This window comes from Toxorhynchites rutilus, chromosome 2 (assembly GCF_029784135.1).
Source record: "Toxorhynchites rutilus septentrionalis strain SRP chromosome 2, ASM2978413v1, whole genome shotgun sequence".
Classification (NCBI taxonomy): Eukaryota; Metazoa; Arthropoda; class Insecta; order Diptera; family Culicidae; genus Toxorhynchites; species Toxorhynchites rutilus.
The window spans coordinates 94,364,155-94,388,896 of record NC_073745.1 but is presented as its reverse complement, the minus strand read 5'-3'; the positions used below and the strand labels follow the sequence as shown (position 1 = coordinate 94,388,896).

The 24,742-nt window shown below is 36.2% G+C and overlaps 1 protein-coding gene across 1 annotated transcript in view; it reads right to left on the bottom strand.

Moving 5' to 3' along the window:
• Window positions 1-4,549: 4,549 nt before the first annotated feature.
• Window positions 4,550-24,742, bottom strand: part of LOC129765950 (uncharacterized) — a 254,900-nt gene continuing 234,707 nt past the window's right edge. The window contains exons 3-4 of the mRNA XM_055766407.1: window positions 5,490-5,535; window positions 4,550-4,593 (exon numbers count right to left, since the gene is read on the bottom strand). Of these exons, the coding sequence (XP_055622382.1) occupies window positions 4,550-4,593; window positions 5,490-5,535 (90 nt within the window). The remainder of the gene's footprint in view (window positions 4,594-5,489; window positions 5,536-24,742) is intronic.

The window sequence follows — 24,742 nt, the reverse complement described above, 5'->3', positions numbered from 1 at the left end:
AAGAGAGCAAGTCTTGCCCAAGATTACGGAAACACAATCCAAAAAGCACTAGATCTTTATGATAGGGAAGTTAAACAAAATGACAAATGTATCACAAAATTGAATCCAAAGAACAGCATACGAAAAAGGCAAGTGAGCTTGAGGAACTGTTCAATCACTCGAAAACAATATCGGGAACACAAATATTTCATTGCTTTATTCCTGTAGATGAAAATAAAATCGCAGCTAAAAATTTTCAAATTCAGTAGATGATACCAAAATCTTCAACATATTGGATAAACAGAAAAAATAGGAAATATATGATGATTGTATCTCTTAGAACATAAGTTAATATGTACATTAGGGTGCCAATGAATGTATGGGAAAAAACCACCCTAAAATTTCAAAAAGTTACCCTATACAAAATGTTCACCACCTCGAAAAAACACCCTATGTGAAATAAAAGCTCAAATGGACTTAAGGGAAAGTAGCAAAAGCGGAAATTTTTTTTTTGAAAATCGAAAAATCATCCCAGGGAAGAGTTAAGGAAATCGGAGTTTTCGAAAAAAAAATTGATGCCAATTGTCTTAAAATTGCATGAAACGTCGAGATCTAGTGTCATCTCGAAAAATTTTTTTTGTCAAAGATCGACACTCCGGGACTTTTTTTCGGAATACGAGACGAAACGTATGGTTTTAAGTGCCAATAAAAATAGTTATCTCGATTTGCTTTTGGGACTTGTTGCGAAATGTTAATTTGCACGATAATATACCTTATGCAACATATTAGCATAGATCATTCAGAAATGTGGCAGTTAAGAGTGCGTTTATTTATTAATCAGGACTTCACCTCGGACGAAACACATGCAATTTTCTTTTATAGTATTCATTCAACACATTTTCATTTTCGCTTCAAACCCAACGGAATACGACGCTATATGTCTCAATTCAAATTTCAGTTGAACTAACAGCTTCTAATACGGTATGTAGAGTATATAGAAAATCGCTTTTCCGAATATTTCTTCACTTTTCCAATTTTCCTAGCCGCGTGAGCTAGGAAAATTGGAAACAGCAGACAGCTTAAACCGAACGATCCGTTCTTGAGCGGGAACACACATTCATTTTTATTTATGAAAATTGAAATACACAATTCGTAATTCATGTCACTTACACTTGTGCTAAACATTTCACAATGCATGATCGCTCAATGATATGAAATTTCACGAAGCAACTAACATTAATGTTAAAATTCAAATTTTGTTTGTTAGAGTTGATCTTGTTACTTTTCTTACTTGCAATACAAAAATACCCTCGACTTGCATTTATTTGCAGTGCCGGTTTCCCCAGGCACCTTGATTTTGAAGTTTGTAGTTTCATAAAATATATTATTTTATTCATTTTCATCGTAATCATCGTAATACTTTTGTAAATCTATCAGAAAATGACTGACTGAATAGACTAACATATGAAGAGGACCGAATATTTTGACCATTTTTTTTTTAATTCTTAAAATTTTTTTAATGGTGATTTCTACAAAAAAGAGATGGAAGAGTTTTAGGAAAATAATTAGGAATTTCATAAAAAAATACTGAAAAAATATATACGGTATGTAGAGTTTATTAGTGTTGTAGAGTTGAAATTTGAGTTTTTTGATCGGGGCTTTCAAACTTTTTTTTGATGCCAAATGTCTTAAAATTGCATGACACGTCGAGATTTACAGTTATCTCAAAAAAATTTATTTGGTAAAAAATTGACTTTTCAGACAAAAAAACCACCAAGCGCCAGAAAATTTTTTTTTTTGACATTTGGCACCAACAATTTTTTTTTTGATTTCGGTTTCAAAATCCGACATGACCATTTTGAGAAAATCGACTTTTAGTTTTAAAAATCGATTTTTGTCAGTGTAGGATTTCAAAAAATATTTTTTCAGTATTTTTTTATGAAATTCCTAATTATTTTCCTAAAACTCTTCCATCTCTTTTTTGTAGAAATCACAATTAAAAAAATTTTAAGAATTAAAAAAAAATGGTCAAAATATTCGGTCCTCTTCATATGTTAGTCTATTCAGTCAGTCATTTTCTGATAGATTTACAAAAGTATTACGATGATTACGATGAAAATGAATAAAATAATATATTTTATGAAACTACAAACTTCAAAATCAAGGTGCCTGGGGAAACCGGCACTGCAAATAAATGCAAGTCGAGGGTATTTTTGTATTGCAAGTAAGAAAAGTAACAAGATCAACTCTAACAAACAAAATTTGAATTTTAACATTAATGTTAGTTGCTTCGTGAAATTTCATATCAATGAGCGATCATGCATTGTGAAATGTTTAGCACAAGTGTAAGTGACATGAATTACGAATTGTGTATTTCAATTTTCATAAATAAAAATGAATGTGTGTTCCCGCTCAAGAACGGATCGTTCGGTTTAAGCTGTCTGCTGTTTCCAATTTTCCTAGCTCACGCGGCTAGGAAAATTGGAAAAGTGAAGAAATATTCGGAAAAGCGATTTTCTATATACTCTACATACCGTATTAGAAGTTGTTAGTCCAACTGAAATTTGAATTGAGACATATAGCGTCGTATTCCGTTGGGTTTGAAGCGAAAATGAAAATGTGTTGAATGAATACTATAAAAGAAAATTGCATGTGTTTCGTCCGAGGGGAAGTCCTGATTAATAAATAAACGCACTCTTAACTGCCAACTCTACAACACTAATAAACTCTACATACCGTATATATTTTTTCAGTATTTTTTTATGAAATTCCTAATTATTTTCCTAAAACTCTTCCATCTCTTTTTTGTAGAAATCACAATTAAAAAAATTTTAAGAATTAAAAAAAAATGGTCAAAATATTCGGTCCTCTTCATATGTTAGTCTATTCAGTCAGTCATTTTCTGATAGATTTACAAAAGTATTACGATGATTACGATGAAAATGAATAAAATAATATATTTTATGAAACTACAAACTTCAAAATCAAGGTGCCTGGGGAAACCGGCACTGCAAATAAATGCAAGTCGAGGGTATTTTTGTATTGCAAGTAAGAAAAGTAACAAGATCAACTCTAACAAACAAAATTTGAATTTTAACATTAATGTTAGTTGCTTCGTGAAATTTCATATCATTGAGCGATCATGCATTGTGAAATGTTTAGCACAAGTGTAAGTGACATGAATTACGAATTGTGTATTTCAATTTTCATAAATAAAAATGAATGTGTGTTCCCGCTCAAGAACGGATCGTTCGGTTTAAGCTGTCTGCTGTTTCCAATTTTCCTAGCTCACGCGGCTAGGAAAATTGGAAAAGTGAAGAAATATTCGGAAAAGCGATTTTCTATATACTCTACATACCGTATTAGAAGCTGTTAGTTCAACTGAAATTTGAATTGAGACATATAGCGTCGTATTCCGTTGGGTTTGAAGCGAAAATGAAAATGTGTTGAATGAATACTATAAAAGAAAATTGCATGTGTTTCGTCCGAGGTGAAGTCCTGATTAATAAATAAACGCACTCTTAACTGCCACATTTCTGAATGATCTAAGCTCTATAAGATGAACATGACGATGGCTTTTACAAGGTGGATTTCGAGAAATTATTTGAAAACCGTTAGTACGTTCAGAGCAACACAAACATTTTAACACGGACAGACGATGCCCAACTTTAAAAAAAAATCATTTCGAAACACCCACTCGTTTTTCTTTTATTATTATTTGTGATAGCATCCATTAATGCTTTTCCGGCCATTCAGGGCGTGTGCAAATTCATGTTTTATTTGATAAATGTTGTGCTTTCCCTATCGATGGCTCGGTACCGATTATTTTTCTTTCTCTCCCTGTTGTTGAAATTCCTATCGGTTGGAAATTGCGTGCATTTTTTTTTGCGAATGTTCCCATAGGTCGGAACACGGCACGGGTGCGAGTGCGGGTGGATGGACTCAAATTGGTTTACCGAAGGCCTTGAGTGGTTTGCATTTTTCATTGAGGTTGCAGTTTCACCAAGCGCAGCAGCACTCGATTGCGTATGTTTTGGGTCACTTTCCACCTTGGCAACCCTATCGAGGGACCCACGTTCGCGGTGGCACCCAGACAGATGAGTGTTTGGGGTTCACCGGCTCGCTAGACGACTGATGCCCGATGTGTTTGGCTTTGTACTTACAATCATTTTACAGGTTTATTTGCATAATTTAATTAAACGATTCGTTTACCGACGCAGCGCCGGGAGGTATCTTTGGAAATGATCAATTTTGTGTGTTGGCGTTCGTCCTGACAGGGTTGGCGTTGTAAGCTGGGTCCAATAGCATTGTTTTTATAGTCGAAAGTTTCACTCAAACGTAATGATTATTGATACTCTTTGAAGATTCGCCAGTATTTGGATTATCACTCACATTTATCGACCACGTGCGTCTCTATAGCGCCAATTGTGTCGTACATTTCCCACCCAGGTATCCACCGGCGTTTGCGAGAACAGTTTGCAAATTATTGTCAAGTCCTAGTAGCGTGCAAACATAACAGTAACAACACCAACAACAACAACAACAAAATAAATAAAAACTGTCGTGGCAATCACGCCAGCACCATGAGTATGACCGGCTTTGCTTCTAGACTTGCTGCAGGAAATAATAAAACTTATCACAAATATTTATAGTTTGTCGCATAGAGAAACAAGAGTTAATAATAATAGTGTTCCCCCTGAAGCAAGTTTATTCCAGTACTTGGCAGATTGGTTCCTCCCATCAAGGATAGGGTAGCGATCGGGTGGGGGTCTGGAGGGATAGTTTGTTCAAGTACTCAGACGCTAAAGGTAAGACGCTTGACAAACCGGGAACAAAGTGAAAGAAAAAAAAAAGGAGAGAATCTTTATTATTACTGGGAAAACCGATGGGGGCAGATACGGTTTGCACGATGTTCCGTCCACAGCCAGGCTACATAATTGCGGATAAAAGTTTGCTGTAAGCTGATAATAATTGTGGTAAGATGCTTTGAGTGGAAAAGTGCAAATATTTGCTCAGTCCGTTGATTTCGTTACTATGCTACGGAAATGGTCACTTCGTGTGTATATGGTTGCATTCATCTGATTCCACTTGTATTAAACTAAGATATTAACTTTTATCCTGACAACCATCCACAATTCTCTTCCACAACTCGGGGAAATTGACATATCTTGAAATGATAAATCCATAAAGTGATCTTCGCCCTGGCAGCGCAATAAATGTTAGATATTTTTCGTTGCTGAAATGAAAACTTTGTCTGCCCAACTCAACACTAGTGGTTCGATTTTCGTAGTCCTCCAACCCGATGGCGATGGCGGGGTTCCGCCTGAGCACTGCACGAGTATAAAGTTTTCCTATATTTGTTCATGATCTATTGATAATAAACGCGGGCGGTGAACTTTTTATGCCGAGAGAGTGGTTATTGGGAACTGGTCCGCCAGAACAGTACAGATAACAGGAGGGCACAAAAAAAAAGCTGATTGAAGTAAGTGAAACTTTTTCCGCGAGCTTACCTGCTGCTGGCGATAACTTTGTTACTACTCCCCATCGTATTTTCCACTGCAAATAGAAGAGAGAGAAGATTGCGGATTAGTTATGGTGCGGTGAAACTGCTGAACTAGTGGAACTCTTCGGGTAAACATGTTGGTTCGATATGGATCTTTCGATTCTGAAGCGATGTTTATCTTTTAAATTTATGTCAATAAAGTGGAAGTTTGTTTTTATTGCTCCGCTCGGTGGAACCGATGCTTGTTCACGGATTAAGATAAGGCCGTAACTTATTGAGGAAAATTTTCAGCTTCCTGGAACAAGTTTACTCAAAAAAATAATTATTTACTCATTAATTCAAATTATTGTCGCGTGTCTTTTTACACGGTATACCTTTATGGAAATGTCCACGAAGATGTAGATTCCGGCCCAGATATTTGTCAAATCCGGACTAGCTGATTGATTTTTATGAAAATACATGCTCCTTCATACAATTCTACTTGGATGCCATTGATACTTTCAAATATACCTGCATTCTCGAAATAGGTTTTATGTCAAAGAATAACAGAAAAATAAAATTTGTTGCAAAATAGGTCGCGTTTTGTACTAAATCAACCAAATGTTGATTTAGTAAAATCATCATTGTTCATGATTTAGAACATGGGTTTTTGTTTAGTGATCAAAATTGAGTAATCTATGTTCACGACATTTTATCAGATACTAGCTGACCCGGCAAACTTCATCCTGCCCAAAATTTATTTTTCGTTATCACATCCACGTTTTCCTACTAAAAGCTTGTTCATGGGGCTAATCGCAGAACTGTTCATTGATTGATCTTCCAATCTCCCCTTCAAAATTATTTTTTACTATAAAATTCCAGTACTTCTACCAAAACTCGACTTATAATATCAGATTATTTTCAGACACAATTCTCGTGCAAGATTTTTCATCCACTTGCAAATAACATGTTTCTCCGTTACATATGATAAATGTTTGATACAGAAAATATGATAGAATGAAGACAGCCCTAAATCGGACAATTGCATTTTCCAGTTTTGCTCTTATCTACACATTCGGCGATCCATTTTTAATTATATATATATATATATATATATATATATATATATATATATATATATATATATATATATATATATATATATATATATATATATATATATATATATATATATATATATATATATATATATATATATATATATATATATATATATATATATATATATATATATATATATATATATATATATATATATATATATATATAGATGATATAGAAGTGTGTTTTATCACATTAAAATTCATTTCCACTTCCGAACGAAGATCAATCAAATGAACTAACAACACTTGTCAATATGTAATTGTAGAACACATGCGAATTAAATTTTTCGAATTTTCCCATTTTCCTGAGTTTTCCGAAAATTTTCAATTACCATGTTTGGTTGGAATATATTTGTTAGAAATATGTGCATTATTTTTATGGGACCCCTTCTCCTTTTCAGGGGAGGAACGGGTGTCATACCATCATAGAAACATTTCTCGTACACAAAAACCCTCACATCCTAAATTTGGCTCCATTTGCTTGATTAGTTCTCGAGTTATGCAGAAGTTTGTGTTTCATTTGTATGGCAGCCTCCATGCCCCTAGAGAGGGGGTAGGTGTGTCGAACCACCATAGAAACGTTTCGTGCCCCATAAAACCTCCACTTGCCAGATATGGCTCAGTTTGCTTGATTAGTTCTCGAGTTATGCGGAAATTTGTATTTTAATTGTGTGGAATTCCCCCTTTAGAGAGGGGGTAGGAGTGTCGAACTACCATAGAAACGTTTATTAATCCCTAAAACCCCTATATGGTAAGTTTGATTCCATGTCTGATTATGTCTCGAGTTATGCAGAAATTTGTGTTTCATTTCTATGACAGCCCCTCACTTAGAAAGGGGGATGGAGTGTTGAACCACCTTAGAAATGTTTTTGACCCCTAAATCCTTCACATGCCAAATTTGGTTCCATTTGCTTGATTAGTTCTTGAATTATGCAGCAATGTATGCTTCATTTGTATGGCAGCTCCCCCTTAGAGAGGGGGTGGAGTGTCGCCATAGAAACATTTTTTGCACCCTAAAACCTCCATATGCCAAATTTCGTTTCATTTGCTTGAATAGTTCTCGAGTAATGCAGAAATTTGTGTTTCATTTGTATGGTAGCCCCCTTAGAGAGGGAGGATGATAAGAACCATCCCCGACCCCTGAAACCTATACATACCAATTTTCATGTCGATCGGTTCAGTAGTTTTCGAGTTCATAAGAATCAGACAGACAGACAGACAGACAGAAATTCTGCCATACATATGAAGCACATATTTATGCATAACTCGAAAACTAATCAATCAAATGGAGCCAAATTTGGCATGTAAAGGTTCTAGGGGCCATGAAACGTTTCTATGGTGAACAGACACTCCTCCCCCTCTCTAAGAGGGGGCTGCCATACAAATGAAATACAAATTTCTGCATCACTCAAGAACTAATCAAGCAAACAGAGCAAAATTTGGCATGTGCAGGTTTTAGGATGCAACAAATGTTTCTGTGGTGGTTTGACACCCCGGCGGTCAACGATTCGATAACACTGAAGAAATTCGTAACGCAGTTACATCGTACTTCAAAAAAGTTGGACGCTACGCACTTCGCGCTCGGAATAGAAAAAGTCGTGCCACGCTATGAAAAATGCCTCGAACGTTACGGTGATTATATAGAAAAAAGGAAGGTAAGCACACAATTTGACAGAACAAATGTATGGGGAAATAGGAATGCTTCCAGATCTCATCTATTCAAACCGGTTAGGGATTAGGGAATTGTAATATAGAGCATGTCAAACAAATCTTATAGAATTTCCGATTCGATTGGTATGGAATTCATCAGAATTCATTCGCAGTAAAAATATGTACTAACGTTAACTTCATTTCATTATAACGTGACCTGTTTTCTGATTTTGCACCCTTCCTGAAAGACGCAGTTCTATGTCAATAATTATAATTCAGTCTTTGTGTACAATTTCCAGCATTACCTGGACTGTATGGCGGGAGCAGCAGCACAACACGAGACGTGCCCAGGAATGAAAATTAGCAAAGGTATGATTGCAAAAATTGTCCAAAACTTAAAAAAGAGATTTAATTATTAAGTTATTGTAAGGAAGGCGCAGCACAATTGAGGGTTATGAGCTCCCAAAATTGCAAAACAATTAAGAGACAAAAACGCATCTAAATTTGCACATCTTTGCCATCTGATGTTTAAATTATGCATTACACACGCGTCTTTTAATATTAGTTTATATATTAGGTTGGGGAAAAAGTAATCCATTATTTTTGGGTGAAATTCAAAACTATTTTAATATGCTTCAGATTGTCCGATTTAGGTCATATATGCATCGTTTTGTTGTAAAATTTGTTGTCTATCTGGAGGTAACTTCATCATGTCTCTATCACAGACGTCCGATTTTTCTCTTTGTTGACCTCCATTGTTAACACAACTGAATGGAACAAACAAAAAACAGCAAAAGATTTTTTTTCTTAGTATGAAATGTCACCTTTACAACGAGCCTAAACTTGAAATTGTGTGATCGATATTACGCGAGATATTGATCACTAAAGCCAGCTACCGAAAAAAATGCATAACTTTCTTCCCAACCTAATATAATAGTTTCATTTGAAATTATTATTATAATTTCCTTTTAAACTCTTTGGTCTGGGCAACCCTGGATATCCTGGAAATGGCATATTTTAGGCTAATAACTTTCAAAAATATCTCTTATTCAAATTTGGAACTTTAAATAGCGCTTCTGTCAAAAATAAAATCTCCAATAGTTTTGAAATTAGTTCAAACCTAACATGAATTGGTGCCGCATATAGAAGAATGTGCGTGAAATCTCACGTTAAAGGCAAACGAAACGATGACGGCCAAATGATGTAAATCAGTGCATCACTCTCTACAATATTCAGATCCCACCCCCAACGATTATAGTTCGTTTCAAAACTTGGAATGTTTCCTTCAGGGATAAATATAATATTCCTCATATAATCACAATCTCAACCTTAATAACTTCAAAATAACTACACCAGATTACCTAAGAAAACGCGAGCGAGGAAATCGATAAAGCCGAATGTAACGTAATAAGCGTTATATCCAGCTGTAAACACAACACCCCCACTCTTCTCAGACAGCGCCACCGTAAATTCCACAAGTTTCTTTGATCATAGCATGGGCAAAGTGTTTAGGGATATGAGCTGACGAGTCGGAGTGGGAGGAAGCTTTCAATCAATCCCCAAGCAAAACATCTTCCGCACGGCGCTGTGTTGAATCATGCGATCAAAGAAAATTCGCGCCTCGTTAAACCAGGAAAGGGAGCTAATAGTTTCATAAGGCAGCCTAACCAAACTGTGAATACAAAATTTGAATATATTAACACACAGGGCTCGTGTAGAACATGTAGGTCCCAACAAGTAGTGGTGCTATGTTCCCTCTTGGTAACGATGGGACCATTGACTGTCGGCATCAAATGTAATCAAATTAAATGCCCTACATTAATCTGTTTCTGTTAGGATGACGTGCCAAAGTTTTACTTGGGAGCAAAAATTCAAAAAATTCCACTCCCAGCTTCGGTACTCACGCCTGTAAACATCTGTTTTGAGCTGACGTTGACGGTTTTTACGAGCGTCGTCGGTATGATGTGGTTGTCACTTTTGAACCACAAAATGGAACAATGGAACAGGTTAAGTTTACGGAGCAACTCCGGATGTGGACGGAAAACTTTTTCTATCAAAACTTACCACAAAGAGAAGAACCAGTACGGCGGGAGAATGTGTTAACCCATTAACGACCAAGCTGTAAAAATTATTTTTTTGACGAAAGCCATTGTTGTATTTTCGATTATTAACGCTAAAGGAACTCCAATGTTCAAGAATTATGTTTTTCCCTTCTTCCATTTTCCGGGAAATGACTGTTCGAAAAATCGAACATTGGCCGAAACCCGCATTTTTTTTGCAAGTACAAACATACTGCAAACTAAAAGTCACTTCAATTAGCAAATATACGTTATTCATAAATGCATCAATTTTGGATTCCCGGAAGAACAAGAACGGGAGAATGGAGGTCTCTAAGTATAAATCCAAATTAATCCACCTAAGGTGAGATGTGGCATTTCTTATTTCATGTAATTTTAACTTATTACTGACAGGCTTTTTCTTTCAAACGAAAGCATATGCTGTGTTATTTTTATTGTTAACTGTGGAGAAATGTCAATGCTTAAAAACTAGTCTCTCCAATTATCCATTTCCCGAAAAAATCGAACATTTTCCAAAACCTGCAAAGTACCAGAGTACTGCTAAAAAACAATGGCATAGAGGGTTGGGAGGTTATTATTCGGTCCGGCGGAAGAATATTCACCCAAACAATCTCATAAGGATCCTCGTTGCACGTATTGATCATTTACTCCAGCTCCTCCACAAAAGAAATTCTACGGGCCGCCATCACCTAATGTTGTTACGGACAAAAAATCATACAGATTTTCGATAATATTTGCTAAATTAATCGATATTTGCAAACATTCACAACTGAAAATGCAAAAAGAAATGAAAAACCTTCCGTCTTCTAAAGTAAACAAATCAAAATGCGCAGCGGATGTTAGATGTGTTGGTGTTGATTCAGCAGAAAAAAAAATGTTCGTTATGGCCAACGTTCGATTTTTCGAACACTAAATTTCCCCGGCTGTTATTTTCCTGTATGCGGCTCAATCAAATGATTTTCGCTCTATATCACAATGTATGTTCTTTTATCAGAGCAGTACTGTAGAAAACTTCACATATTTTTGTATTTTATTGGGGTTTTTAATGGAAATTGAAAACACCTTCCAAACATACTTGCTTTAAATCGAATTTATTATCCAAAAAAGTTACTCAAAATTGTATGAAATCGATATAAGTGATAGCTAATAAATTAAGCTATCTTTTGGTGCAAAAACATTACCATAAGGTTCCTGTCCAAAGACATGAAAAATTATCAAAGTTGCTGTTCGATTTTTCGAACGCTTGGCCTAAAATGGGTTAATGCGAAAAGTAGCTGAACTGTGCAAAAGTATGTGTCACATGCTTGAAGAAGGAGAAAAAGGTTAGATCTTCAAACTTTGTCCCCACTGTGGATTGATCCATAAGAGGATTTTACATGGAAGTTTCAACATTGATTTGATATTTGCGTTTGCCAGATCTGCTGTGTGCAGTTATTTGTTACTTCCAGAATTTTTGAGTGCTTCTTATTGAATTATCCACAGCTAATTTAATCTTTTCATGACACGCCATCATCCTTTTTTCGGTCGTTTCAATTAACCGAACCTCTCGCTGGGGGAAAATTCTCATTGTCGTACTCGTGGCAGTCCCGCAAGTCTCCGTTCAAATGAATAGATGAAGCGGAGAATTAAAATATAATTTGCTTGCTAGACAAATTGTCACCCGGCACCACCCCTTCTTAGAAACCGAACGCCGAGCAAATGGCGATGGTGGACTCTGTCGGAAAACAGAGCGCACATCATTTTCCCTGATAATTTTGGATGACGTGCAGCAGTACGACTCCGGCGGAGAACAATCACAACCGGTAGAGTAGGGAAAGTTTCGCTTGAATTATTAACAATCAGAATGCGCGTCTCTTCCCGTCTTCCTGTGCTACTACCCCGACGTGGGTGTGGGTTTTTATTTCACCCCGTCGAGATGTTATTTCGAGTAGAGAGTGCATCTGTGGCGGCACACGACCAGGCGCTTCTTTTAAAGCAACCCATCGGATGAAGGGTGAACCTGGTGTAAGGAGCTTGTGGTGTGGTACACCCGAGCGAATCGGGGAGCATCGTAGCGAAGCAGCTCGGTCCGGGGGCGAGCAGGAAGAATGTTTATTATGAGTGCCGGTGCTGCTGTTCTCGTTGCCACTGCCAAAAATGACGAATTTGATTTTTTGTGCAAATATTAGTATTTTAAATTGTGAGCACAATCATAAATTAACGGGAAGTAAGAAAGCGTAGGGTTCAAATGAATGGACGTTGGAGTTCATTGTGATTCTATGTGTGTGTTTATGTTGCGGAGTTTTATAATAAGGGAGGGCTTTTATTGTAAGACTTAGGGAATCGCCCGGGAATAGAAAGAGTCAATTTATACAATGAATAAGTAATTAGATTGTTTGGTTCTCAACAGAAATCGTTGCCACAAGCGTTTGAATCTTCTACAACAGTTGTGATGATTCTCAATAGTATGATATAAGATAAATGATTTTGGTTTGTCCAGTCGAAAATATGATCATGGTTTGTTCACTTTTTGAACGCTCTAGTTCAGCGCACCTGTGTCAAATCAGGTGTTCGAATGTTTCAGAACATATAAAAAAATTGTCTTTTTCATGATTTACAGTAGTTTCATAGTACATTTTTATTAAAATAAATCCACCTTTTATCTACCTTTTATCCACCTTCTATTGGTGTCAATGCGCCCCTCATTTGAGGCTACTTTTAATCAGTCACCAGATGATTTTTCGTCACGTATTCAGATCTTTTCTGGAATATAACAATTACGAATATTGTGAACATCATGCTTGCATAGCATTTGTATCAGATTTACGCAGCTAAACCATGTAATTAACGCATTTCGATGACCTCAATTCTGATTATGAGTTGTCCGATTCACTAATGTTGTTTTGTCCACATGATTTCTATAGCAACTGCTTGACGCGCTGCAGCTTATTTACGGTGTCCCTCGCGCATAGCAGAAATATTGTTTTTCTGTGTTGAGTGTGTTGAAGTGAACACTTTTAAAATGCCCAAGAAAAGGCAATATTCTGAAGAAAGCCTAAATTATGAATGGATCAATATGATGACGATAAACTCAAAGAATGATAAATGCAACACCTACTTCAAAATTCGAATTATTTCATTCAAAAATGATGATTTCTAAAACCGGACAAACCATGATCATAATTTCTCTTTGAGGAAAATCGTTAAAAAACAAAAAAAATTTGAATAACTTCAACGCATTATAGTAGTATTATGTCTGTCTGTCTGTCTGTCTGTCTGTATGTCTGATTCTTATGGACTCGGAATCTATTGAACCAATCGACATGAAATTTGGTATGTAAGGGTTTTTGGGGTCGGAGAAGGTTCTTATGATAGTTCGAGACCCCTCCCCCTCTCTAATTGTGAATACAAATGAAACACAAAATTTTTGCATAACTCGAGAACTAATCAAACAAATCGAGCCAAATTTGCCATGTGGAGGCTTTAGGGGGCACGAAACATTTCTACGGGGGTTGGACACCCTTTCCCTTCTCTGTAAGTGGGGGACTGACATACAAATGAAACACACACTTCAGCATAACTCGAGAACTGATCAAGCAAATGGAGCCAAATTTGGGATGTTAGGGTTTTTATGTATGAGAAAGTTTTCTATGATGGTATGACACCCATCTGTCCTCTGGAATGGAGGGGTTCCCACAAAAATTATACACATATTTCAATCAAACATATTTCAACCAAACATGACAATTGAGAATTTTCGGAAAACTCTGAAAAAAATTGGGAAAACTCTGAAAATTCAATTCGCATATGTTCTACAATTACATATTGACAAGCGTTTATGTTTGCGCTAACGAAATTGATCTTCATTCGAAAATTGAAATGGATTTTAATTTGATAAGATGCACTCCTATATCGTCTTCTATCTTTAAATAAAAATGGATCGCCAAATGTGTTGATAAGAGCAAAACTCGAGGGAGGTATTGTCCGATTTAGGGTTATCTTTACTCTATCATATTTTATGTATCAATCATTTATTCCATGTCACGGAGAAACATGTTATTTGCAAGTGCTTGAAAAATCTTGAACGAGAATTGTGTCTGAAAATAATCTGATATTATAGTTTTGGAGTTTTGGTAGAAGTACTAGAAATTTTATAGCAAAAGGTAATTTTAAAGGGTTAATTAGAAGATCAATCAATGAACAATTCTGCGATTGGACCCATGAACAGCACTTAGTACGAAAACGGGGATGTGATAACGTAAAATAAATTTTGGGCGGGACGGAGTTTGCCGGGTCAGCTAGTGTTCAATAAATAAGGGGACTTTTTATTTAAATCATGGAACACGCAACTCCACCTGTTGAACGTTGATAGCATTAGAAAGGTAAAGATCTCACCTTTCATACGCAGCCAACTTTATGTAACAGTTTTTGGTTGACAGGTAAAAAAGTTATGCGCTTTTAATGATAGTATGTTTTGTGCTTGTGTCGTTAAAATACAATGAAAAAAACGGAAATATTAAATTTCATAAGTGGTTTAAACGATTTAAAAATGGTCGTGAAGATTTGAACGATGATGAAAGACCTGGTCGTCCAGAAGGAAGTAACCGTGCTGAAAAAGTCCGCGAAATCATTGCTGTTGACGGAAATTTCACTGTTATGTTGAAGGATTAAATTTATCAATTGGTACTATTTGGACAATTTTAATTGACGATTTGGGTAAAAGAAAGGTCTGTGAACGTTTTGTTCCACATCAATTAAATGAAGACTGAAAAATCGCTCGTGTAGAGCATTGCGAAGAACAGCTGAAAACAATCCAGATTTTTTTTTGATTCGATCATAACTGGTGATGAAACATGGTGCTTTGAATATGACCCTGAAACTAAGTGTCAATCTGCAGAATGGAAGTCGAAAGGCGAGCCAAAACCAAAAAAAATGGTAAGGGGTTGTATCTAGGACAAGACCCCGACCCCGGACACGATAATTGCGTAGAACTACGCAATTATATTATACAATCCACTTGTTTACCACTTCGAATATTATTTTAGAATGCATCGAAATTTTTGTAATAAATTATGTTTCTTCGTTACAAATAAATTCGATGAACGTCCTTTTACGTTCGATATGATGCCTAGGACTACCAAAATATGTGAACGGAAGAATTGACAAACGATCATTGTATTTTACATATCCCTCTGAAAATATTGCACATTTCATGTTTACGTAGTTCTCGAACCGCGAAAGTTAATTAACCTCTAGTATCTGAAATGACGATTTTCCCAGGCTTCTCAGTTTAAAAGTACGTTTTAGGGAAACGTATTCCGGTCTGCACAACGACAGGCGAGTACAAAAGTACTCAACACCAAAAAATACCCCCAACTTGCATGTAATTGCAAAGCGGATTCCCCCAGGCACATTAATTTTGGAACCCGTGTTAGGGGAACACAGCTCTGTGGGAAAAAATACCCCCGACTTGCATGTTTCGACAAAGCGGAATCCCCCAGGCACATTGATTTTGGGGAAACCGTAAATCGGGCCAATCAAAACTTGGCAGTTAGGGCGTTTAAATAACGCTTGACATTTCACAGTTATTCAGTTTTTCTCATGAAAAATAATATTTCATTAATTGTGATAGACGCGTGGAAATATTTCCTATCAATTGATGCAAACATCTTTCCGATCTGTTAAGAAATGTTCGAGTTAGGGGCATTCGAAATATGGGTAGAGTTAGCACACAAATCTGCAGAACAAATATATGTGGAAAAAGGAAGTTCTTCCAGTTTTCATGAATTTAAACCGTTTAAAGATTAGCGAATTGTAAAGTATAGCATATCAAAGAAATCATAGAGAATTTCCGATTCGATTGATATGCAAATCATGAGAATTCGTTCACAGTGTAAATAGTTTTTAACGTTAACTTTATTTCATAAAAACGTGACCTGTTTTCTGATTTGGAATCTTCCTGAAAGACGTAGTTCCACGTCAAAAGCGTTTTCAGAAGTCCAGAATCAAGACAATGTTGATCACGTTCTACGATTTCAGGGGTATTGTACACAAGGAATTTGTTCCAGAAGGTCAAACTGATAATGAAGAATACTATTTACAAGTTTTACATGTGGTCAAGAATTGTCCGTGTTAGACCTGAATATCCAGAGGGGAAACAACTGTTTTTATTGCATGATAATGCACCACTTCACTAAACAAAAAAACATTGCGAATTTTTGATGACAAAACAGATTTGTGACATCGACCACCTTCCGTATTCTCCTGATCTACCACCATGTGACTACCTTCTGTTCCCTAAACTGAAAACTGCCACGAAAGGAGCGTTTACGATGATATTCCAGCCATTCAAGCAGCTGTGACACAGGTGTTAAAGAACATCCCTTTAGATGACATGAAAGAGTCTATGCATAAATTGGTTGATCCATCTAAACGTTGTATTTAGTTAAATGGAGACTATTACGAATAAAAAATATCTTTCATAGATATTACAACACGTGTTTTATTCCATACTAGCTGACCCGGCAAACTTCGTCCCACCCAAAATTTATTTTTCGTTATCTCATCCACGTTTTCTTACTAAGCGCACGTTCATGGGTCCAATCGCAGAAATGATTTATTCATTGATTAATCTTCTAATCTACCCCTTAAAATTATGTTTTACTATAAAATTTGAGTACTTCTACCAAAACTCGACATATTATAATGATCAGATTATTTTCAGATACAATTCTCGTGCAAGATTTTTCATCCACTTGCAAATAACATGTTTCTCCGTTACATGGAATAAACGATTGATTCAGAAAATATGATATAATGAAGAGAGCCCTAAATCGGAAAATTCCATCCTCGAGTTTTGCTCTTATCAACACATCATTATTGATTGTATTTTAAAATTTTTTAAAATTTTCATGGTCTCGGGACCAAGGGTGCTATACCTTTTTATATTTTCATGGAAAGCTGAGGGTTTTTCACATAACATGTCGAAATCAGGGAGGCGTTTTTTTTTCGTTTTTGAGTTATGATTTTTCAAAGTTAACCGATGGTTCAAAAAATCATTTTTTTCCCATTTTTTCCACTACAAAAAATAATAACTTTTGATCTACTAAACCGATTCAAATTAAAACCAATGAGTTAGTCTTGTTTGAAAAAATATTACCCCTGAATAAAAATGGATTTTGTTTTCGTAATTAATGATTATATTTGTTTTTTAAAGGTTACATCGTTTCGGGACCGTTTCAATTATTTGGCAAGTGTGTTACTTTTTTCAAAAAAGGCTAGCTAATAGAATTTAATTTGACATGCCGATCAACTGCATCGGTCCAGTAGTTCAAAAGTAATAAATTTTTGACAAAAGTCATTTTTGGAAAAAAAAAAAAAGGGAAAAATGATTTTTTGGACCATCGGGTAACTTTGAAGAATCATAGCTCAGAAACGAAAAAAAACGCCTTCCTAATATCGAGACATGTTATGTGAAAAATCCTCAGCTTTCCATAAAAATAAAAAAAATATAGCGCCCTTGGTCCCAAGACCATGAAAACTATAAAAAAAACGAATACAATCAATAATGACAAAACCAAAACCTGGAATTTTTGCAAGCGTAGCATTTTTACAAGAATGACTAGCTAATTAGCTTTAGTTTGATATGTCGACCGTCCAAATCGGTTTAGTAGTTCACAAGTTATAAATTTTTTAAAAACGTCATTTTTGGAAAAAAAAAAAAAAGGAAAAAAGTCGATATTTCGGATCACCCTAAAATGAAAATGGGCACCCTAACATAAAAAAAATACGGGTCTAATGTTTTGCGATAAAGAACAAAACTACCACTATTTACGAAAATCTGAGAATCACTATATCGGTTTGCCATGGATTGGCTATATAAATAGATACTGTGTGAGGTATTTCAATTATATTTCGCTGCTATTTTAGTCACTGCTTTTGCTCGGTACAGTTTGAGTATCACAAATTGAGCCAAATCAACATGGGATTTATGGCGTTTAGATTATGCTCGACATTTCACAATTATTAAATTGTGTGTTTCTAAAAAATATAACTTTATTTATTGTGATAGATACGTAGAAGATACGTAGAAATATTTACAATCGATCGGTGTAAAAATCTATACGTTTTATCTAAAAATGATCGAGCATATAGCGTTCGAAATCTTCCATTATTTCATGCATATTCTGTTATAAGATTTTCATTTAACATTCCATACCTTCCTGTTGGATCCAGTTCTACGCTGAAAAATAAATACATTCTCACAATTCTCAGTTAATAATTATTTGTACACAGCGCTGTTAGATTCTATGATTAAATTGAGGAAAAATTGACAAAGTACAGCTTTTTAATAGTGGTGACCACTTACTTACGGAAAACCCGTTACGTTTTTCCATGTCTATGAATGAAAACGATAAAAAATGGAATGATTTCGTCACACTTTATAATCACGTTCATCAACAGCTGATAGAACTCTCTGCAGAGGAAACATCACACAGAACCGAGCATAGCTTAGCGCAGAGAAAGTTCATCCGCAACGTTTCAAAGTTTCTGGCTGGCGAGCAAAACCTTCTATGATATATGAATTCGAACGTAAATTCTCCCCACAATCCCCAAAGTATAACAAATCTCTACTTGTAGCTCCTATTTGTATCACGTACGGGATACCCTAATACTACTTTCCGACAGTGGCATTACGGGTGGATGTTTGTTGGGGGGTTGACTAGCTTTCCAGCAGCGCCGTTGTTCGACATGAATATGCTAGGAATGAACAAACGCCGCCGCGCGTTTAGAAGAAGTTTACATTTTTACTGAAAACTATATGTGCGCACGGAAGACGAATCGTGCCGGCGTTGTGGTGGGGAGGGGAATAGTGTGGGGGTTGAAGAGAAAAACTGCTAGTAAATTTGACTGGTTAACAAAAGTGGTGGTGTTGAACCACGCGTACCGCCCGGAAGCACTGATGGCGCGCGTATGTGTGGGTGCGTGTGTGAACTACATATAAAAGTCTGGGCGTGAAACGTTTTGCCAGAAGGGATAGAAGTTTACGTATAAACGTGGTTAGCTGTAAAATAATTACACTACCCCGGGCGGGCGGAGGCGTGGGGGTTATGGTGATGAAACGCTCCGTGTGAAGGATAAACGTTGGCAAACCAGGAATTTAAACTATTTTGCTAACATTTGAGGCGGGAACTGTTTATTTTAACTGTGGGTTTCTCGCAAACTGTTCTTCTAGCGAGCGTATCGCGGTATTCGATTCGCCGAACTATTCTTTACAATGTAGGTACTACTGATCTCAAGCAAACCTTTTACGTTATCGATTTAAAGGTTACACTCTGATCCGATTCCAATCATTGATTTCCAATCACTGTGTCGATCAGCCGCAAGCAAAACATGTATATTCTCTACGAGCGTTTGTACCGAAGTTAATATTTCACATTACCGCTAGTCAATTTTTCGTTTGCTTCATAAAAGTGCTAGAGTGCGTCTTCTTTGCAGCAGTTTTATCCTGTCGGAAGAAGAGAATAGCTCAGAGGGCAGAATTGTAGATGAAATTGCCTACAGCAATTCCCACGGTATGGTTTTCCATTTTTCTTCCAAACGATCTCAAAATGACCAAAGGGCAAAAACCATCTGCGGAAACTGCATCAAAGTACCGTGCCAATTTTTTTGCGTTCCTACTTTCTATGCCGAAACATACATTTCATCATTGTAACTGCGCCGCTAGAGACTACATTTGTCTATTTTTCGGTACATTCGGTTAACTCGCTGCGGGAGAAATCCTCGTCCGCCCGAGCGAGCATTTGCTGTTCGTCGAGCCGTGGTATAAATTTTTTGTTGCATCCTTTCCCTCCGTTGGGTGTGAAAAATTTGTCAGAATTGTGCGCTATCCGCTATCGGAGCGAGAAATTTAGCATAGAGTAATGCGGTAAAACACAACACACCATCCATTGCCATTGCCATCGTTGGGAAAATGCATTTCCAGCTAACAACGCAAAAACGCCACATTCGCACACTGTCTCTGACAGTGGGATTACACATCGCCATAAATAAATCCACACTCAATAAAAATGGAGGTCGTTCGCTGCGATGATACGAACAAATGAAGGGAAACCGAAACTACACAGAGGATGCTCATCATAGGATATCCCCGTTGATGGTTTTTGCTAGTTTTGTTTGGTTCAAAAGAGGATCGATGCGTAAAATTGTTTTTCCCCTGAAAAATGTTAAACGGTGGATGTCGTGAGATCGTTTTTCCACATCACAAATTTGACAATAATGATTTTTGGTTTGAACTTGGGACAATGGATTCAGAAAGTTATTCTTGATGTTCTTCAAAGGGTACTTCTTCAAAGGGTACTTTTTGGACTTGGGTAGTAAGTCTGTTCCATAAAACCACGCTATCCACATAACCACTGGTGTTGTCGTACCAATGCACGAGAAGATTACACCTCATTATAAAATACAATTGGAAAATTGATACACGGAAAGAGTTTTCTGGGAGTAAAACGGAGAGCGTAAACAACGTGAAACATTTGATGCGTGCTCATTTGCTTAGTGTCTCTTATTTTGCGCTCTTATATTGCTATTATATCACAATGCGCGAAATATTATACACAAACTCACCTCTCGCTTGAGTAAATGCTGTTCCAGTAACTATGGGTAGATATCACATTTAATGATACATTTAATCTCATTCAAATTAATGTTTGAGGATGTCAAAAAAAAAAGCTAAGTATTTATTTTGGGTGTATGAATTCAATCTAACACTAATACTACCGAAGTAGGCAGAAATAAAAACGGGACACGCAATCAAAAAAAAATTAAATAAACAAAATGTTCTTCTTTTTGTATACTTGCCAGTTTTCTTATAAGCTTGTACCCTGTATGTTTTATATTTAAATTTTTGTTATTTCTATTCATCTTTTCACTATTTAATATTCTTATATTATATTGGATCCCTTAAAAAATACTGTTTTCACTTGTATCCATCTTTGCTTCACATGTTATTGTTCGCTCACCTCGTACCTAAATATATTGTGTTGTCCTGTGAAATTGGTAATTTCTTGAATTTAATTTTGTTTTCCAGCAAAAAATAATTGGTGCCTAACTCTAGGATTCTCGAATAAGAGTTTCTTCGTGATGGGGGTGAGTGGAGGGGAAATTAAAAAAAAGATGGCGGCTATCCAAAATGACAATTTTCACATTATCACATGACTTTTTAAAATTAATTTATTGTTTTAATTTCCGTATCCAAAATCATTGATCTTATTTTCAAAAAACCTACAATGAAACGTTATATGAAAACGTAACATAAAATTCAGATGTCTGATGAAAATATAATGCAGTAAAGAATAGTTGTTGGGAACTCAATTCACTATCAAGTAAAAATAACATTTTAAACACACAGTTGAAAATATTACTCAAAAACTGAAATTATTATGAACTACTCTAAGCATCTCGATATCTAAATATATAAAAATGGATTTCTGTCTGTCTGTCTGTCTGTCTGATTCTTATGGACTCGGAAACTACTGAACCGATCAGCATGACAATTGGTATGTAGGGGTTTTTGGGGCCGGCGAAGGTCTCCCCCCCTACCATACAAATGGAACATAAATTTTGCATTACGCGAGAATTAATCAAGCAAATGAAACCAAATTGGGCATACTGAGGTATTAGAGTGCAATAAATGTTTTTATGGTGGTTAGATACCCCTCCCCCCTCTCTTAGAGGGGGCTGCCATACAAATGAAACATAAATTTTGCATTACTCGCGAATTATTCAAGTAAATGAAACCAAATTGGGCATATTAAGGTATGAGAGTGCAATAAATGTTTTTATGGTGGTTAGATACCCCTCCCCCCTCTCTTAGAGGGGGCTGCCATACAAACGAAACACAAACTTCTACATAACTCGAGAACTAATCAAGCACAATTTGGGATGTGAGGGTTTTTGGGTATGAGAATTGTTTGTATGATGGTAAGACTCCAAACATGACAATTGAAAATTTTCGGAAAACTTTGAAGGAAAAAGGGAAAATTCGGAAAATTAAATTCCCATATGTTCTACAATTACATAGTGACAAGTGTTGTTAGTCCATTTGATGTTTGCGCTAGCGAAATTGATCTTTGTTCGAAACTGGAAATAAATTTTAATGTGATGAAACACACTCCTATATCTTCTTCTATCTCTATCAAAAAAAGGATCACCGGATGTCATAAAACAAATTTTGGGCGGGACGAAGCTTACCGGGTCAGCTAGTTTTCATATATTTTAACTATGAAATTTAAAAATGTATGAGTTATCATGTCGAATTCATCAAAATAAATATATGAATTGTAAAAAAATATGTAATTTCGAAACTCTTTGAAATCGGAAAAATTAAAAAAAAAGTTATATAAAAGTATACTTTTTATGCGATTCTACATAAAAAAATATATCAAGAGTACAATAACTCTAACTAACTAATATTGATGTATATTTCTGTCACAAGTTATAGTATTCTGTAAATAATATGGTGCCATACCATTTATCATTTTAAATAACATAAAGTCGATTTCATTTGCCGCCCGACTGACGTCTATTGTGAGTAATCTAACATTAATTTTTATGAGGTTCGTTGATAACATTTTAATATATGACTTTACTTTGTAAATCTGAGTCTTATGATTGGATCTTTTATGCGTGTTTCTTGTTTGCAGGGAATAATATATATGTACAATAATCAAAATGTTAAGCAATCAATGCTTCGAATATCAGCATTATTCCACAAATTATATAGCATTTTTGAGCTGCTTTCTTTAGTGTAAGTTTATGTGTTCGTCTAAGAGCAGCGTTGCACCAAGAGAAACCCAAACGCCAATATATTCAAACGTTGATGCCCTCACCACTTATGAACCATCGATATTCATCTGAATGTAACAGTTTCTGGATCATTGGCATTTCTTGCCATGTCTTGAAGAATCTTGCACTCCTGGCGTTCGCGGCGGTCGATACTACGTGACCTATTACATGGTTAATGATAATCCATCATCAATTTAAATTATGAAAAAAAATATTGTTTTGGACATTTTTTGATTATATATTTTGAAAAAAATATGAGCTTTTTCAACAAATAAACTCAATGTTATAGCAGATAAAAGCAACCGAAAATAGTTAATTCCAAGGGCCGCTATTGTTGGCCACCTTTCTCGTTCAAAGGAAGATTAGCTTTGAATCACGTGTGAGAGTTTCATCCGACGAAACATTTCCTCCAGATGGAACTTGTAGCATGGTACTACATATTACAACATTGTAGATCCCCTCGTTTCTTATATTCGAAATCCACATTCAACACAACTCAGTCGTGTGAGTATGAGTTCTTCTGTTCAGAAGTTTGTGTCTTGGATGGACGGCAATGCGAGTTAATTGAAACCCGAAATCATCAAATACACCTTGTTCATTTTCGTTATGAACACTTTTCCGCAAATCTCTCGGTGGGGTTTTTTTTGTCTCAAAACCCGGGAAGCGAATCGACTTCAACTGTGCTCGGGAGTTAAAGACAATATAGCCCGAGAATGTTTAAAAGCGAGATAGAAGCTAGCACAGAAGAACTTCGGAATAACTACGGAATTGTTCGCTAATAATTACGTAGTTCCGGTTTCGAAGAATGTCCCGCTGATCTGAGGACTGAAATTTACAGTCTTTCATTCCGATCGTGACCGTGGAAGAGGACAGGAGCGGATATATTTTCTTATATCGCGCTATATACACGGAAAGTTAGTCGGTAATAGTTACCTCGTGGTTAGTGTGCTGACGGTTTCTTTTCCCTTTTTTAGTTAGCTAGATTAGCAGATGTAGATTATAAATTAGTTTATAAATAGTTTCTCCAGTGCATCCGTTGAAATAAAGAGGAGGTAAGCTTGGTTGAATATCCTATTGGCATGTGGCTGAATCTAATCAATGTGGCATGTGTGGTTTTGTTCTCTGTTCTCTGTGTGTGCATTTAGGACAGGCCGCTTCTGACCCCACGATCAACGTTTGGGATTCTGTTATCACCTACATCTTGAACGAGGCCGCGTAAGGTCATTTTAGCGCGAATTTGACACCGCACGACGAACACGTGTGCGAGTAAAATCGCTCATCGCAGCATTCATCATCGATTACCATCCACATTCATCACGTGGGATTTATTCAACACGTCCGTCGATAAAGGTGGCCACGCAAGGATCGGCAAGCTTGAAACGATTCGTTTGGAAGGAACTCCGCACGACGATCGCGTGTGCGGTGGAAATCTTCAGGATTCGCCGCCAGCATTCACCACCTGCGTTCATCGTCAACCACCCCATGAGTGAGGAAAAGCCGTCGGCGGAAAATTCACCAAGTGAAAGGTCGTGAGTACCGTTCTAAGTATATACCCATTAACACATGCGCATGTAGGGATATATCCAAAAATAAGAGAACAATAG